Raw genomic sequence first — 19,631 nt, 5'->3', positions numbered from 1 at the left:
GCAGAAAACAACACCCACATGCCAGAGTTTCTCCTCTTGGGACTTTCCCAGGAGCCAAAAGTCCAGCCGTTCATCTATGTGATCTTCCTGTCCATGTACCTAACCACGGTCTTGGGGAACCTGCTCATCATCCTGGCCGCCAGCTCAGACCCCCGCCTCCACACGCCCATGTACTTCTTCCTCTGCAACCTGTCCCTGGTGGACATCTGCTTCACCTCCACCACTGTACCCAAGATGTTGGCCAACATCCAGACGCAGAGCAGAACCATCTCCTACACGGGCTGTCTCACGCAGATGTCTTGCTTCATCCTTTTCATGGGGTTGGATGACTTCCTCTTGACTGTGATGGCCTATGACCGCTTCGTGGCCATCTGCCACCCCCTGCACTACACAGTCATTATGAACCCCCGCCTCTGTGGGCTGTTAGTCCTGGGGTGCTGGGTGCTGGGTCTCTTGAATTCTTCCATGCAAGCCTCAATGTCCTTGCGTCTGTCCTTCTGCACCAAGGTGGAGATCCCTCATTTTTTCTGTGAACTCGACCAGCTGATAAAACTTGCTTGTTCCAACACTTTCCTGAATAACTTGATCATGTACTGTGCAGCTCTCCTTTTGGGTGGGGGTCCTCTACTCGGTATTATTTACTCTTATTCCAAAATCATTTCCTCCATCGGTGGCATGACGTCTGCTCAGGGCAGGTACAAAGCCTTTTCCACCTGTGCCTCCCACCTCTCCGTGGTCTCCTTGTTCTATGTCACAGGCATGGGAGTGTACCTGAGCTCTGCGGTGAGTGAAAGGGCATATCCAAGTGCCGTGGCCTCGGTACTGTACACAGTGGTGACCCCCATGCTGAACCCCTTTATCTACAGCCTCCGAAACAAGGACATCAAGAGGGCCCTGAAAACGTTTTTTGTGCAGGGAACTGTAAAAAGGCCAATTGTTCTTCACTGAAGACTTTCCTGGGATTGCATCTCTGAGCTTGATTAAGAACTCGGGACTTTTTGCTCAGACACTGAGACACGACAAGCTCTTCCCCTGATTGTCTGGAGTTTTCTTCTCTCTTTTTTTTTCCTTTCAGTGTTTGGGTCCCAGCCAACGATGCTCCATGCTTTCTCCCAGCTCTACAATCAGGAATCCCCTCCTGCTGGTGTTCACCCAAACATATGGGATTCCAGGGAATAAACCATGGGTGGGCCACGTGTAAGGCAAGTGCCCTACCCACTGTAGGATCTCTTCAACTCTGGAATTTTATTTTCTTGGCTTCCAATTGTCCAGTGTATGTCGTTCCTCTTAAGCCTCCATCTCTTTCTAGCATCTAACGGTTTTCTCCTGGCAGTTTCTTGAACTGAACAGTTTTGTTGGTCATGTTCTGCCCAGTTTTCCTACCCAAATATGTATGTGCATATAAATAACTGCCTTTAGAATAAATCCTAAGGATGATGAAATATCATTTTCTGAAATAACACAGAAACTACGAAAGCTGAGTCTGTAGCTACGTGCAAAAGCTCCTAAGGGTTTATCCTCTTAGTTCCCGCCTTGGTGTCCTTGGACCATCTGGTCCAGTTCATCCTGCCAGATACCAAGCACAAGAGAAGACCAGGATTTCATCTAATGCTTTGGTTACTACATGTACAATGTGGAGGCGGTTTCTAGGCTCTGCAGGTCTCTCACGTGTCTTTCACATAGTTGAGTCTCTATAGGCTCGTCTGTGATGCTGTGTTTAGTGAGGTGTCTTTGTCCTCAAACAATTCGTTTTAAAAAGCCCTGCGGTTCCCCATGTACTTTATTTTCTTTATGTACAAAGAGTCTTCCTTGTGAATTGCGAAGGGACATTAACATTTTGAGTGGCTTAATCATAGTCCCCTTACATAACTGTTTGTAAATAAATATTTATCTGTTACATTTGCTTGGTTTTGTGGATGTATTTTCACAGTATTTGATATGTTAAAAACATATATGGTCAGAGCGATAGCATGTGGGGAGGGCATTGGCCTTGCATGAGGCTGACTTGGGTTTGATCCTAAGCATGTCATAGGGTTCCCTGAGAACTTCCAGGAGTAATTCCTTGAGTGCTGAGCAAGGAGTAAGTGTTGGGGTCTCAGCAGCCAGCCTGAGACCCTGGCCAAATCCCCTGCCTTTTGAAGCAGGAGCAGGCTCCCTTCACAGGGGCCTAAGGCCCTGTACCAGCACTCCACCCAGAAAGGCGTTCTGGTTGAGGAGATATGGGATGAAACCTGAAAGTCACCACTTGTCTGAGCTAACATACCCGGTCTTGAAAAGTGGGAAACATAAATCATTCGCTAACATTTGTAAAGTTCCCAGCAAAGTGTACATGACGAGCGTTAATAACCAGGTGTTCACAAAACACGCCCTGAAATTGTGTATAAATATCCCGTGTGAGAGCTAATAAAATGAGAGCTGCTTGACCTCTAGCTCTCCCCCCCCTCCATGGTTCTTTCTTGGTGGTGGCAATGGGGTGTCTGCAGTGCATAGCGGGGCTGGGCAGAAGCTTCCCCCTCTCCCTCTCCCTGTCCCATAGGGAGTAAGTCCGGCAGCATAGGGGATCATACTCCAGTTTGTCAGGGTAGACTGGCCAGGACCCTGACATCTGGAGCCTGAATAGAGACAGTGTGGACGTGGGCAGCACAGACATCGCTGGAGCAAGGTATGACCCCCTGACCACCCCAAATCCATGCAGTAAAATAATTCAGGAAGAGGGAATGAACTGGAGCTTGAGCTCTGCCCCCTGCTAGTAAGTCAGGCTATCAGAAGAGTCCTCCTTGGGACAGGACTGTTTAGGTCAATTCTCACTTTGTTTTCCCTTCTCCCCCCTCCTTTGGGGTGCCTAGCATCTGTTTTGTGTATCTGTATTACGCTGCATGATGCTGGCATTCTTATCATCTTTTTTTTTTTTTGGCGTATTGTCTCATTCTTGCTGTGTGTATTTTCGAACGTTGCTTCCGTTAGTCTAGCAGCAACCGCCTTTCTCCCCAGCTGCATGGGTTGAGCGCTTAAATGCCATTAGGGTGCTCGCCGCTTACAGACTCTCATGATAGGATTAGAGAATCATAGCCTCGAATCCCAGATAAACTCGCATCCCCCGCAGAAGAAAAACTGTCCAACTGGCAGGAACTCGTTAACAAGCATTTCATCCGTCACCATGTATTGAGGGCGCTGCTGAGCCTCTCCTCTGTATTATTTCCTTTGCCTCGATGATCTGCTAGTGGGACCATCATCTATCCTGACCTTTTTGACCCTACTAGATTCCCTAATATCATGGGCAACTCCATTCAGAAGGTGCAGCACCCAGCTCTGAAAGCTCTACATTATCTGCTAAAGAGCTGGGGGCTAGGAATCTCTGAAGATAGGGCAGCTACGATCTGGGCCGCTATTCTTGAGATGGCTCCATGGGTTCCCACTGGGGACCTCTTCTCCTGGGAAACATGGGATCAAGTAAAAAAGCTTGTTAGGGGGCATACAGAAAAAAACAGGCAAAAGTTCCCCACCAGATTTGCATGCATCAATAGCAGCTTTAAAAGCATGCTTCTGGGAGGAAAGAGAGTGGGTCTCTCCAGATACTAAACAAGCAGCTGTCTCAGGGGTACCCCTTAGTGATCAGGACATAGAAGATGAAATAGCTGAAGAAATTTTGGGGGGATATAGACCTGAGCCTGTTCGCCCCACTGACCCTCCAGAAGGAGCTTCTGCTCCTTTTTTGACCCAAGACTGGAGAATGACTATTGGAAACCCCTCTGGGCCTTCCAGGTTCATCTCAACCTGGGGGGGAGGTGCGGGGGAGCCTGGCCTGCAGCTTCGTATCCATGGGAACCTGGGGACTTGAAAGAGTTAAAAAAGGCAGTGGCTGAGAATAGGCCCAACTCCCCATGGGCTGATACCATTCTCCAGGGGCTAGCCCATCAGCCCTGCACTACTGCCGACTGGAGAGTTCTGTGTCGAGCAGTGCTCCCCAGCACCCAGTTCATAAGATGGGGCGCTTTCTTAAAGGAAGAATGCCACACGCAGGCAGACCGCAATGAGGCTGCCCAACCCCCCCATCCCCAAAACATGTGGGCAGCTGTCAGGGACAGCAGATCAGTGGAGCACAGGCCCCCTGCAGGCAGCCATCCAGGATCCTTATCAAGATCAGGTTCGCCCTTGGCGTTATCAGCCTTGATGAAGGCCCCTCTGAGGTTCCTCTGGGCGGATTGCGACAAATAATGGGGGAAGACCTCCTGACCTTTGTTGATAGGGTCCAAAAAAGCATCCAGCGCAAGTTTCCCCTGGGCAGCTGAGAGATCAGTTTATCAAACTATTGGTATGGGATGGCATGACTATGGAGCATAGGACTGCTTGTGCGGGTAAGAAAAATGGCTCCATAGATAATTGGATATGTGGTACTCAAGACCTAGGATCCCCTACACAGCAGACCCAGGTGCTAGTAGCAGCCTTGCAGAATCAGAATGAGGGCCTTGCAGAAACTCTGGCAGGCGCACTGCAAGCTCAAATGGAGTCTGTGACGCAGGCACTCTCTCAGGCCTTTATGTCACTAAAACCTACCCAAGGATTCTCCCAATTGCAAGAGTGTTTTGCCTGTGGAGAAAAAGGGCACTTCCGCAGGGAATGCCCCAATAGAAAAGAATATGGGTCCCCTAGGCAGAGGCCTCTCAGACAGCGACCTGCCCCACGGACACCATGCCCAAAATACAGACGAGGATACCTCTGGGCAGCACAATGTAGGGCATTTAAAGAGGAGCCTTTAAACTACAGGAGGGGCAGCCCCCAGCCTTGTCAGCAAAAGGGGGAAATGAGCCCAGTATAAATTGGAGTGTCCCTTTTGTCTGGGGTGTAAGACCAAAGATAACTGTGCTGTTGGATGGTAAGGAGTTCAAAGGGCAACTTGACACAGCTGCGGACAGGACTATGATTAGGATTGAAGAAGCCCTCCCAGAATGAAATCTAAGAAGAGGACCAGGGGTGAAAGGGATAGGAGGAGGACAGCTGACCCTCGAGACCACTGATTTGGTCCAATGGGTAGACCCCGATGGGAACACGGGGTTCATCTGCCCACAAATTGCCAGAGACTAATCTCAAAGGCCTTGACTTCTTGCCTGGTGCCCAGGTTACCCGATCTCCAGAACGACAGCGGTTTCATCATCAACACCCCCAATTCTAAAGGCCACTGCTCCCCGGGTTCCAAAAATTACATGGCTCCGAGGACCCCCAGTATAGGCAGAACAGTTGCCGCTGAGTTTAGAGAAGCTAAAGGCTTTAAGGGAACTTATTAGTGAGCAACTAACTCGGGGGCATCTCAGGCAGTCAACTAGCACCTGGAGCACCTCTGTGTTTGTGATCTGAAAAGCCTCAGGGAAGTGGAAAATGCAAGATCATATGATTAACTGTTTGATATCAGAAACAAAGAAGTGTGTCACTAAGGCAGCCTATCCCCATGTCTGATAAGAAGATATGAGCTCCCTGCCTCAGAACTAGCCTTGACCAAGAAAGAAAAATGCTAGCATCTGACCACCTTAGGTTTTAACAACTTTGAAAAAGTTTTGTCAGCTTATATCAACAAAAGTGCTTTCTTGATCCATTTTTAACAAGCAGGAAACTGGCTAATCAGGCTGAGAAATGGGGAAGCAAGTTAAGACCGACAGGGCTTAACTTTGCCCTAGGGATTGCCCCCTTCTTTCTCAGTCTGTCAGTTTTCTCCCTGCCATTTTTGAAGGGTCAGATAGATTGATCAACTGCAGACGTGTGCACATGTACATGTGGTGTTTTTAATCAGTTTATTGTCTGTCTGTCTGTTTGTCTGGATACTCGAGTGTCAGAGCTAGTTTGAAGTCAGTAATTCTTAAACCTGGGCAAACAAAATCAAGGGATGTTCGAGCGATATGAAGCCCAGCAATTTAAAAGGTCTAGGTATTCTCCATATAATAATAGTCAGTTCTCTGTTGAAATATTGAATGTATCCAAAGTATAGAGAGAATAAATTGAAACTCATTGGCCACTCAGGTGCGGGGGGGTGTTGGAGGGGTATATTGGGGTTCTTCGTGGGGGAACAGGTGCACTGGTAAAGGGATAGGGGTTTGATCATTATATGACTGAGACTTAAACCTGAAAGCTTTGTAACTTTTGTCACGGTGATTCTATAAAATAAAATTTCAAAAAATTAAAAAAAATAAAACGTCTAGGTATTTTTGGAACTTAGATCAGGTTAAAACAAAGATTTCTAATCAGAATGTGGTGCCTACTGTGAGGAACAGCCCAAATCAGACCCGGGAATTAATTTAGCTTTCTCAAGACTCTGTTTACAGGAACCTGCATTGCAAAATAACTGTTTTTTCTGCCCCTGAGCAAGGAACTCGGACACAGGGACCCCGAGTTGCAAGTCACGAGAAGGGTGGTGGTCAGACCAGATAACCAGATGCCTCTCACAAGATCCATGACTGCCCTAAAAACCAGTACATTCCTAAGCACTGACGCAAATGGTGATCTCTAAAACTATAGACTAAGGAGTGATGTCCTTTTAAATGGATTGGTTAGGAAAGTATGTATTATTAGAAATCTATTGGCTATGAAATGAGCGGGCTCTGCTGTAATGGCCGGTGAAGATCTATATAAGATCTCCTTTGGTCCTTTCCGGCCCCGCGCGAGATCGACCCCGGAGGCAACTGAACCACTTTGGACACGAGCGGCGCCCCCAAAATGCCTCCAAACTGTGTGCTCGGAGCTTCTGGCCCAGGCACTGCCAGCAGGGTATGGTCTGTTCTCTCTCAACTCTTTCTTTTTGAATGCAGCGAGGCAATAGCCGGTTTTTAGACTCTACAGGAAGCCCAGGAAAGCTGATGGGGCGGGACTTCCGGATCCGCCCTGTGCCGGCCGATACTTAAGCACAGAGCCATGTGGGGACACTCCTTTCCGGCCCCGTGCGAGATCGACCCTGGAGGCAACTGAACCACTTTGGACACGAGCGGCGCCCCCAAAATGCCTCCAAACTGTGTGCTCGGAGCTTCTTGCCCAGGCACTGCCAGCGAGTGATGCAATTACCAAAAGAATTTTCCCTGGACTTCATATAGAAATCCAAAACTGCACGGCTGCAATAGCAGCCACACGACCTAATATCTCTTGATTGTCAGCAACATGTAAATGTTCCTTTTTGGCAGGGCTTACCGTGGGGGGAAACTCCAAACAATAGTACTAAGTTTTTTGTTGAAGGGTAAAAGATTGTAGCGATAGAATTTTAGGCAGAATTTTCCCTGGACTTTATATAGAAACCCAAAACCACGCGGCCTCGGCAGCCTAATGTCATCTAATCATCAGCAATATGAAATGGTTCCTTTGTAATGGGTTGGACTTTGGGGGGACCATAATAGGGTTAAAGTTTGTAGCGACGTGTAACTTCTGGCTGTACTTTCCCTGGACTTTATACAGAAATTCAAAGCCGCGAGGCCGCTGCCATGGCCGCGCAACCTATTGTCATTTAATCATCACCAATATGAAATGGTTCCCTTTTAATGGGTCGGACTTTGGTGGGAAATCCTAACAAGAATAGTAAGTCTTTTGCTGAAATATTGAAGGTTACCAAAGTGGTAGCCATCTCTATAGACTGAACTAAGCCATATCCCCACGCCGGCTAAGAAGAAATATCCTTCTTTCTCTGGAAGAAATGTGGCGTGGCGTTAACCATAGTACGATGTCCATTAAGCTGACACGGACCTGGTGGCGTGGGAATGGGATACAAGGGAATAAATTATTATGTACTTGGAACAGTGGGACACTGGTGGAATCTTGAGCCGGGGCCAATACCAGCGTATTACTTTTGGTTCCAGAAACTGCTTGCAGACATTCTACCAGACTATCAACTAAGCCAGAGCCCCACTCCGGCTGATGACGGGAAATAACCATCTTTTTTGGTTTGTATTACCTTTGTCATGCAGCGTGGTGTTTACCAAACAGGCGTGATCTCGGTGGCACGGGACGAGGGGCGGGGGAAAATAGAAAAGTTATGTGACAAACAACGGGACTTAATATCTCTACATTCTCCGCAATGGAGAGCCATCAAATGCTTCCTTGACAGTGGGACTGTCTTTTCTTTTTGGGGGGGAAACCCTAGCAACAATAGTGAGTTATGTGTTGAAACATGGACTGTAACCAAGATAAAGTGTAAATGAAGTGAAACTTATCACTTACAAGGGCAGGGACTGGGGGGACGGGAGGGGGTGGGAGGTATAATGGGGTGGTTGGTGATGGAATATGGGCAAGGGTGAAGGGAAGGGTGTTTGAGTATTGTATAACTGACATAATCCTGAGAACTATGTAACCCTCCACATGGTGATTCAATAAAATTTAAATTAAAAAAAAATCTCCTTTGGAGAAGCTTGGGGTCTTAACCAACCTGCTGAACCTGCATGTCCGCGTAGGTGGCTCAATCCCGGCTAGCCAGTCTTACAATAAACCCTGCTTGCTGTTTGCAGTCTCTGGAGTCTCTAATTGAAATTTTCAATCTAACTTTCTTATTGGAAGAATATTAATAGTTATTAACAGTTGAAATTCTTTTGAATTCCAGTATTTGTACTATCTGGGAAAAGCTACAGAATTAGAGCCAGAAACTAAAGTAAAATAAGAGTTCAGAGAATGCAAGGCTTTATCTTACAAGCTTCTACCAATTAAAAAAATCAGGCCATTTTACAAACAATAGAGGTACAGAAGCCATTAAAATAAAGTTTCCTCATATTTTCATAAACAGTGGCAGTTCAAGTATTTTCTTATGCTATACCAAAGTTTGGTAAGAATCAAAAGCCTTTTTCTGTGTCTGAAAGCATGTTTGTATTATTGTGGAATTGTTAAAGTATCTGTTGTAGAGCTGCAGACCAATGAAAAAGGGTTGAATATTCTGACACACCACCCCAAATATATGATCATCTAATCTTTGATAAGGGAGCAAGAAATGTGAAGTGGAGCAAGGAAAGCATGTTTAACAAATTGTTCTGGCAAAACTGGACAGCTATATGCAAAAAAAGGACTCAGATATACACCTATCATCATGTACAAAAGTCAGATCAAAATGGATTAAAGACCTTAACATCAGACCAGAATCCCTAAGGTACATTGAAGATAAGGTCGGCAAAACCCTCCATGACATTGTAGTCAATGGTATCTTCAAAGCTGACATGCCACTGGCCAAGCAAGTGAAAACAGAGATAAATAAATGGGACTACCTTAAACTAAGAAGCTTCTGCACCTCAAAATATACAGTGACCAACGTACAAAGACAGCCTACAGAATGGGAAAGGATATTTACCCAATACCCATTCGATAACGGGTTGATATCAAGGATATATAAGGCACTGGTTGAACTCCACAAGAAGAAAACTGCCGACCTGATAAAAAAAATGGGGTGATGAAGTGAACAGAAACTTCCCCCAAGAAGAAACCCGAATGGCTGAGAGGCACATGAGAAAATGCTCGACATCACAAATCATCAGGGAGATGCAGATCAAAACAACAATGAGATACCATCGCACACCACAGAGACTGGCCCACATCCAAAATACAAAAGCAACCGGTGTTGGCATGGATGTGGGGAGAAAGGAACTCTTCTTCACTGCTGGTGGGAATGCTGACTTGTTCATCCCTTTTGGAAAACAATATGGACGATTCTCAAAAAATTAGAAATTGAGCTCACTATTGACCCAGCAATACCACTCCTGGGAATATATCCCGGAGAGTCAAAAAGGTATAGTAGAAATGACATTTGCATTTCTTTTTTTATAATAAGAATTTTATTTTATTGGATCACCATGTGGAAAATTACAATGCTTTCAGGCTTAAGTCTCAGTTATACAATGCTGAAACAACCATCCCTTCACCAGTGCCCATATCCCACCACCAAAAAAAAAAAACCCACACAGTACACCTCCCATCCCGCCACCCCCCCTTTTGTAACTGATAAGTTTCACTTTACTTTCTGTTTCTTTGGTTACATTCAATATTTCAACACAAACTTCACTATTATTGTTAGTAGTACCCAACTAGAGTCAGACCTGTTGTGAAGAGAAATGAGGTCGCGCGGCCGTGGTAGTGACCGTGCGGCTTTGAATTTCTGTACTTTAACAACTAAGTCCAGGGAGATTTCTTCCAGATATTGGATCATTGCAAGCTTGTAAACCCCATCTGTAGTCGTCATAATATGGCGGTCACCACGCCCTTCGTCCCCGGAAAGGAAGAGGCGAGAGAGAGAAATACCTTTCCCCTCCTGGGCGGGCATGGGGCCGTGGCTTAGTTCTCAGGCTGGAGACATTCTGCGTGGAGCTGCCCATGCCAAAGTAGTTTAGTTGGGTCTGGATTCACGCTCATGCAGCTGCCGAGAGGCCGCACATGTGCGGGCCCCCGGATCACATCTCGGCGGCAGGAGGGACATTTGCATTTCTATGTTCATTGGAGCACTATTTACAATATCCACAATCTGGGAAAAAATGGAGTGCCCAAAAACAGATGACTGGTTAAAGAAACTTTGGTACATCTACACAATGGAATGCTATGCAGCTGTTAGAAAAGATGAAGTCATGAGATTTGCATATAAGTGGATCAACCTGGAAGTATCATGTTGAGTGAAATGAGTCAGAAAGAAAGAGACAGACATAGAAAGATTGCACTCATATGTGTAATATAAAGTAGCAGAGAGGTACGAGCTAGCAATGATGCAACTTCTGGCAGAAATTTCTCTGGGCTTAGTTACTAAAATACAGAAATCCAAAACCTCGCGGCCCCTATTGTGGCCACATGACCTCATATCTCTTCATTCTCAGAAATGAAAAACAAATTATCAAATGCTTCCTTTCCAGCAGGTCTGATTTTGGGGGGGGCAGAAATTCCAAACAATAATAGTGAGTTTTTTGTTGAAATATTGAATGTAATCAAAGTAAAGAGAAAGTAAAGTGAAATTTATCAGCTACACAGGTGGGGTTGGGGGGTGGGGGGGAGGTTTACTGTGGTTCTTGGTGGTGGAATATGTGCACTGGTGAAGGGATGGGTGTTCAAGCATTGTGTAACTGAGACTTAAGTCTGAAAGCTTTGTAACTTTCCACATGGTGACTCAATAAAATAAATAAATAAATAAGTAAACAAAAAATAAAGTATCTGTTGTAGAAAAGTCATGATTTGAAATAACTAAGGTAGAAGAACTATTGTCTAAATATGTATATTTGTTTGCATCTGTATTGGATTGTTAGAATATCTGACCTAGAGAATCTTGTGAGTTGAAATAATTGGGTACATGAAAAAGGTTTAGCTTAAAATATGAGTTTCTAGAGTTATAAAATTTGTTGCAAACCATATTCACCAGTGTTTTATTTGATCTCTGAGACTTCTGGCAACTAAAATTTTTAGAGCTACTTAGCAAAGGGTTATAAGGGGTAAATCTCAGATGTCAACCCTATAGTTCTTTTCCTTCCTACCACCTGTTCCCAGATGAACCGTTTCATAAGAATAAAATTTGCTGAGGTATCTTTCCCTAACACTGAATTGTAGAAACTTCGATGGGTGGATTGGGGTTGTTGGTTATCTTTTAATTTTTATTGAATCACTGAGAGATACACAGTTACCCCAAAAGTTGTTCATTTGGGGGTTTCAGTGATAAAATGTACCATCACCTGTCCCTTCACCATTGTACGACTCCCAGCACCAGTGTCCCCAGTTTCCCTACTGCACTACCCTCTGCTACCTGAGTCTGCCTCTATGGAAGCACTTTGCCCCTCTCTACCCTTACCCAAAAGGTTATCATATTTGTCCCTTTACCACCTTTAAGCACTCAGTATTTGTCCAGAGTGATCAATTCCAACTATCTCTATCATATTGGTCCCTACTCTATTCCACCTGCCCTCCCCCATCAACCCTTGTGGCAATTTTTCAAGTGTGTGTTACTGTAGAAACATATACTTCAGGTTCTCAACTTCATTTCTTAGGTAAAACCCTAAATATGGCATGTCTTCAGTTATTGGGGGGGTTGTTTTTGTTTTTGTTTGCTTTTTGGGTCACACACGGCGATGCACAGGGGTTACTCGCGGCTTGGCATTCAGGAATCACCCCATGAAGTGCTCAGCAGACCATATGGGATGCGAGAATTGAACCTGGGTCAGCCGCGAGCAGGCAAATGTGCTACCCACTGTGCTATTGCTCCAGCCCCTCACTTTGTTTTTTTAATAGACATGAAAACTTCTTATACAAATTCTCTGTAGACAATAATGTAGTTGTGATGCAAATTTATCTAAGAGAATACCAGGAAATTTCAAGAAAGGGCATCAGTGAATGGTTCTTAAAAAGTCCTCAAGATCCAATAGTATTTCTTGACTTCAAAACATGCATTGTAGTTTTCATTATGTGAGTAAGGAGGAGATTTGAAACTGAGTTATGCTTCTCAGGCGTGACTGAGAAACCCACACATGGAACTTCCCGGGTTCAGTTTCTCTCAGAAGAATCAGGGTCCATTTCTATTCAGTTGGGTGGCTGGGCACACACAAGCCCATGTCAAAGCCATTCTCCATCGTCAGACTCAACAAACACAGCTTTGCCAAGTTCTTTTTTCCATTCTGTTGTTATTCAATCACTGTGAGATCCACAGTTACAACAGTTACAAAATGGTTCATGATTAGGTTTCAGACACACAATTCCACTCTCCATGGCTCCACCATCGCACATGTCCCACCAACAATGACCCAGTTTCCCTCCTATCACCACCCTCTCAGATGCGTTCCTCATTTGATTTGTGGAGAAAAAATTACACCCAAGTACGGCCTGGAGACTTCAGACGTGGCAAGAAAGTAATTTGTGGAGCGGGAGGAAGAAAACTTGATTTCTCCAATGAGCTCTCAAGGGAGACATACACTTATTAGGAAGAATTCCTCTCTGTCCAGGAGTGTTTTCCCTTGGGGCAGCGTGACTCAGGGGCTTAGATGCCAAGAGGGAGCTGAGTGTAATGAGTGGACTGAGAGAGCAAAGAAGATTTCATCGCTGTTTCTCATTGTGACTCCATGTGGGCTGAAAGCAAAGGATTTGTGTTGATGTGGAGTTAATTCCAAATTCTGGCTGGATGAGTGTGTTTCTCCCTCCTGCTATAGTGTTTCTGGTGTCAGGGTTTTATCCCCACTATCTGGACCCACAGAAGAATCCGGATGTCTAAGGGAAACTCAGGAAGCCCATCAAGGTGAGGATAATAATAAGGCTGAAATGTTTTTGGGAAAGATATTGAGAATCAAAGCTAAGAATATTCACCTGTTTGTGTGTGTGAGGGAGAGAGAGAGAGAGAGAGAGAGAGAGAGAGAGAGAGAGAGAGGGAGGGAGAAAGCACTTCACAGAAATTCTTACATTTTCTGAGGAGAATCACACATAGAGGGGCCAGAAATTCATCAATTCAAGAGATCGTGGGGAATGAGCTTAACTCTGGGGGACCGTGAGACTCACTCCTGAGGACCAAAAGACTCATCCTGCAGCTGAGGAAGCTTCTCACCCAGGGCACTCAGTAGGAAGAGAGAGGACTCCCGCCCTCAAGGTATACTCCTACCCTAGTCATCATTCACCTTCGCATAGCTACATGATTCACGTTCTTTGACTTCAGAAACTGAAACACCCAAGATCCTCGGTTCCCCATCAGTCCAACTCAGGCCTCGGGAACACTTGGCTCACACACAAACCTGTTCTCTCCAGCCTGCACCAGGCATTCTGTCCAATACACCCACGTCAGGGGACTTCCCTGACGTCCATGAAAACAATACCACTATCTCCTTTTTTTTTTTCATCTTCACACCCGGCGATCCACAGGGGTTACTCCTGCTCTGCACTCAGGAATTATTCCTCGCTGTGCTCAGCGACCGTATACGATGCTGTGAATTGATCCCAGTCAGCCGGTGCAGGCAAACACCCTACCCTCTGTGTTATCAGTCTAGCTGTTCCCCGCTACTGTCACTTTTTTATCTATTTTCTTTTCCTTCATAACACCTGTTCCCAGCTGAATCATTTCATAAGAATAAAATTTGCTGAGGTAGCTATCCCTTTCACTGAATTGTAGAAACTTTAGTGGGTGGGTGGGTGGGTGGGTAGGGGTTGTTTGTTGTTTTTTAATTTTTATTGACTCACTATGAGGTCCACAGTTGCTATGCACATACATGTAACATATACATATACAGAGGGGTTTCAGTGATAAAATATTCCATCACCTGTCCCTTCACCAGTGTATGACTCCAGACCAATGTCCCCAGTTTCCCTCCTGCTGTGACTACCCCAGTCAGCCTCTATGGAAAGCAGTTTGTCCCCCTCCTCCCTTACCAGAAAGGTTATCATGTTTGTCCCTTTACCTCCTTTCAGCACTCAGTTCTTGTCCAGAGTTATCAATTTCAACTATATTTGTCATAGCAGAGTCTTCTCTAACCCAGCTGCCCTCCCCCATCACCATTTATGGCAAGTTTCCAAGCATGGGTCATTGTAGAAATATTTATACTACAGGTTCTCAACTTCATTTCCTAGGTGCAAACGTCCATGTGGCACGTGTTCAGTTGAATTTTTAAAAAACAAACTCTCAATAGATAATAATTACATTGGGACACAAACTCATCTGCGAGGTGACATCATACATTCCAAGAAGAAGAATGATTGAATGGTTCTTAAAAAGTCTTCATGATCCAATAGTATTTCATGACTTCGAAACATGCATTGTAGTTCTTCAGATCTGTGAATAAGGCAGGCAAGGTGATATTGAGTCATGCATGTCCCCCTTTCCTGGAGTTATACCCAGACTCTGGCAGCGGAAAACAATACACACATGTCAGAGTTTCTTCTCCTCGGACTCTCCCAGGATCCAGAAGTCCAGCCCCTCATCTATGTGGTCTTCCTGTCCATGTACTTGACCACAGTCTTGGGAAACCTGCTCATCATCCTGGCTACCAGCTCAGACCCCTGCCTCCACATGCCTATGTACTTCTTCCTCTGCAACCTGTCCCTGGTAGATATCTGCTTCACCTCCACGACCGTCCCCAAAATGCTGCAGAACATCCTGCTGCAAAGAAAAGCCATCAGCTACGAAGGCTGCATCACCCAGATATTCTTTTTCAACCTCTTTGGTAGCCTGGGTGACTTCCTCTTGACCGTCATGGCCTATGACCGCTTCGTGGCCATCTGCCACCCCCTGCACTACACTGTCATCATGAACTCTCGCCTCTGTGGGCTTCTGCTCCTGGGGTGCTGGGTGCTGGGTCTCTTGAATTCTTCCATGGAAGTCTCAGTGTCCTTGCATCTGTCCTTCTGCACCAAGGTGGAGATCCCTCACTTTTTCTGTGAACTCAACCAACTGATAAAAATGGCTTGTTCTGACACTTTCCTGAATCACCTGGTCATTTACTGTGCTATTATCCTCCTGGGCGGGGGTTCTCTACTCGGTATTATTTACTCTTACTCCAAAATAATTTCCTCCATACGTGGTGTGACGTCTGCTCAGGGCAGGTACAAGGCCTTTTCCACCTGTGCCTCCCACCTCTTCGTGGTCTCCTTGTTTTATCTCACGATCATGGGGCTGTACCTGAGCTCCGCAGTGAATGAAAGGGCATTTCCAAGTGCTGTGGCCTCGGTGCTGTACACCCTGGTCACCCCCATGCTGAACCCCTTCATCTACAGCCTCCGAAACAAGGACATCAAGAGGGCCCTGAAAACGTTGTTTTGTGCAGGGAATCGCAAAAGGTCAATTGTCCTTCACTGAAGACTTTCCTGGGATCAAAGCTCTGAGCGTAACTAAGCACTTGGGATTGTTTGTTCAGACATTGGAGACATTTCAGTTGATTGCCTAGAACTACAAGTTTCTTACCTTCAAATTGTTTTATGTATGCCGTTCATATGGAGCTTTAGACTCTTTCTAATATCAGTTCTCTTTGATGGCTTTTGAGAAGTTGGGTACCACACATGGTAATGCTCAAGGCTTTGTTCTGGCAGGCTCAGGGGAACCTATGAGGTGCAGAGAATCGAACTGTTGCAATGCAGGCCCTCTACCCACTGTCCAACCCCATCTTGTTGTTCTTGAACTCTACCCAGTTGTTTGAACTGTTTGCACTAGATTTTCTACACAAATATGCATGCTCTTACTAACAATTCTTTTTCCTAGAAAGTAACCCAGTGGATTTTGAAATATCACTGTCTGAAGTAAAAGGAAATAAGGTAGTAATATCTCACTTAGTATTAAGACACATGAAAATAACACAGTTATGAAAGCTGACCTCAAAGATAAGTGTAAGTCTAATAAGCAGTCATCATCATAGTATAGAAGTTCTTTTCACTTGGACCCTCGGGAACAGTTCTGTCCAGCCAGAGACCAAGCACATCAAGAAGATAATGATTTCTTCTAAACCTTTGATTACTAAACACATGATGTGGAGTGGGGTTACTGGGCTCTGCTGGGCTCTCGAGGGTCTATCTCAGAGCTCCTCTGTGATGAAGGGCTCATGTGATCCCCATATATCAACACTCTCAAATTATTTCCTTCTCACTCATTTGTTGGCACGCATACACAATACATATATCAAGCACATATTTCAGAGACATAATCCACTGAACTGAAAGAGTCGCACAAAACCATGGTATGAACTGTATGTCTCTAAGTGTTTGTAACGTCAAATCATGTTATAGTGCATTTCATTTTTCAAATTTTTTCATTGAATCACTTTTGGATACACAATAACAAAGTGTTGATGTTTGAGTTTTAGACTACTATGTTCCAACTTCTATCCCTTCACCAGTGCACATTTCCGACCAACTATGTTCCCAGTTTCCTTTCTGCCACCCACTACCAGTCTGCCTTTTTGACTGAGACTTCTCTCCCTCTCTCCTACCCTCTCTCTCTCCCTCTCTCCCTCTTGCCCTCTCTCCCACTCTCCTCCTTTCTCTCTCCCTCTGTCTCCCTCTGTCTATCCCTCTCCCTCCCTCTCCCTCTCTCTCCCTCCCTGTACCTCTCTCTTCCTCTCCCTCTCCCTCTCTCTCCCTCTCTTTCCCTCTCCATTTCTCTCTTTCTTTTTTTTACTTTTAGGAACTATATGCAATACTGTTGTGAAGGGTAACATGAATATCCCTTTACCACCTCTCAACGCCCTGTTCTTGTCAACCATGATTATTTCCAACTCTCCTTGTCATAGTAGTAACTTCTTCCTCCTAGCTGCACTGCTTGCTCCCACTTGTGATAAGCTTCTTTCCATGGACCAGTCCTCCTGACCCTCATTTCTATACACAGCGCATCTCTTTAGAGGATGGACAGATCAGCATCAGCAGCGTGCACCTGCTGCAGGCTCAATCCCCAGAATCCCAGGTGGTCCCATGAGCCCATCAGAAATGAACTCTGATTCACAAGCAGGAATAAGCCTTAAGGATTGCCTGGTTCATTCTCCCCCTCCCCCACCCTGATGGGACTCTGAGATGACACCCACAAGCTGCCCCTTGCTACATATTAAGCTCCTAAATGGCCATGATGCAGAGACACACAAGAATCTCGGAACTGAGCAACTCACTGTAGAGATCTCTCCAGACTCTAATGATTAAAATTTTAGAATTCCAGGAGAACGCTTCTGTGGCCACATGACATTAAATGTTATACATAACAAGCAATTCAAAGCAAATTGTCTAGCTTTGCCTTTTCAGCAGGTTTGAGTGGTGATGGGAAATTTCCAAATAATAATGGTGGTACTGGTGTCAAAATATTGAATGTAATCAAAGTAGACAGTATAGTGGGAATTGACTACCACACATGCAGGGGAAGGGTTGGGATGGGGACAGATACTGGGGACTTTGGTGGTGGAAAATTTGCACTGGTGGAGGGATGGGTATTTGATCATTGTACGACTGAAACTCAAACATGAAATCTTTATAACTGTAGCCCACAGTGATTCAATAAAAAATAGGATTGCCTGGTAAGGTCCTTAGAGAGAGAGAGCATTGCTTTAGTGTATATGTTATACAATCTTTTGTGGGGAGAGAGTTATGGTAACATTTAGGGCTTACTTCTGACTCTGAGCTAAGGGATCACTCCTAGTAGGGCTTGGGGGACCCTCTGGGATGCTGGAAACTGAACCTGTGTCTGCTGTAAATAACGCAAGTATCCTGTTTGTTATGCTATCTCTGGCCTATGAAAAAAGCTTCTAATTTGCAATAATCAGATGAAATTCCTCACTGTTTTGTCTGTGATGTCAGGTAATGACTATGATGTCCCCATTTTTCATATCAGGAAGAAAATTCGTGCCACCATAAGTGTATAGAAACACAAACTTTTTTGCCTTCTGGGTCATACCCGGCGATGCACAGGGGTTACTTCTGGATCTGCACTCAGAAATTACTCCCTGGCAGTGCTCAGAGGACCATATGGGATGCTGGGAATCGAACCCAGGTTGGCCACGTGCAAGGTAAACGCCCTACCCACTGTGCTATTTCTCCAGCCCCAGAACACAAAAATTTTCTACAGTCATGCTAAAGCCTTGTTCCCACCACCACGCTAGTACTTGGAAGCATCAGGTACTTGAAAGTACCATAATCTAACTGCGATATGATCCTCAGTGTCACTCTTGCAGAAAACTCCCACTCGGTGAAGACAGGAGGCTGGAAATTTAGGGACGTGGTGAGGAGGTAATCTGTGAAGCAAGAGGAAGAAATCTGGGCTTCCCTGACTATCAATTGACATCTTGGGAACAAGCGATCACAAGAAAGAATTCCTTTCTGTCCAGGATAGTTCGCAAGGGGAAATTCAGTGCCTCAATGCTGGGGTCCCAAAGGGAAGACATGGTAGTGCCCTACCCACTGGTGTAATGAGAGGATGGAGAAAAATTCTTACATTTTCTGAGAAGAATCACACACACAGGCGCCAGAACTTCATCAATTCAAGAAAACGAGGGGAATGTGCTTAACTCTGGGGGACCCGGAGACTCACTCATGAGGACCAAAAGACTCATCCTGCAGCTGAGGAAGCTCTCACACTGGGCTCTCTGCAGGAAGAGAGAGGACTCCCGCCCTCAAGGTAGACTCCTATCCTAGTCATCATTCACCTTCGCATAGCAACATGATTCACGTTCTTTCACTTAGGCAACTGAAACACCCAAGTTCTCATGGCCTTCTCAAGCCTACTCTGCCTAAGGACACTTGGCTCACACACAAACATGTTCTCTCCAGCCTCCACCAGGCACTCTGTCCAATGCCCGCATGTCAGTGGACTTCCCTAGCCACCATGAAAATAATACCAGTGTCTCCATTTTTTTTCCTTTTGATTCACACTGTGCAATACACAAAGGTTACTCCTGGCTCTCCGCTCAGGAACTACTCCTGTTGGTACTCAGGGGACCATATGGGATGCTGAGAATTGAACCTGTGTTGGCCACGTGCAAGGCAAACACACTAACCACTTTGCTATCACTCCAGCAACCCAGTCTACTTTTTCTCTATTTTCTTTTCATTCATAACACCTGTTCCCAGCTGAATCATTTCAGAAAAATAAAATATGCTGAGGTATCTTTCCCTGTCACTGACTTGTAGAAATTTGGTGGGTGGGTGGAGGTTGTTAGTTTTTTTAATTTTTATTAGTAAATGATTGTGGGGTACAGTTACAAACTTATGAACTTTCATGT

At 45.2% G+C, this 19,631-nt stretch overlaps 2 protein-coding genes across 2 annotated transcripts; both read left to right on the top strand.

Moving 5' to 3' along the window:
- Window positions 1–948, top strand: LOC129401773 (olfactory receptor 7A10-like). Its single transcript, XM_055124626.1, has one exon. It carries the CDS (start codon window positions 19–21, stop codon window positions 946–948), a length of 930 nt encoding a protein of 309 aa, XP_054980601.1. The 5' UTR covers window positions 1–18.
- A 13,861-nt stretch (window positions 949–14,809) lies between these two features.
- Window positions 14,810–15,739, top strand: LOC129401772 (olfactory receptor 7A10-like). Its single transcript, XM_055124625.1, has one exon. It carries the CDS (start codon window positions 14,810–14,812, stop codon window positions 15,737–15,739), a length of 930 nt encoding a protein of 309 aa, XP_054980600.1.
- Window positions 15,740–19,631: the final 3,892 nt, after the last annotated feature.

This window comes from Sorex araneus, chromosome 2 (assembly GCF_027595985.1).
Source record: "Sorex araneus isolate mSorAra2 chromosome 2, mSorAra2.pri, whole genome shotgun sequence".
In the NCBI taxonomy this organism is placed as follows: Eukaryota; Metazoa; Chordata; class Mammalia; order Eulipotyphla; family Soricidae; genus Sorex; species Sorex araneus.
Note: the sequence above shows the minus strand (reverse complement) of the source record. Positions and strands in the feature narration are given on the sequence as shown.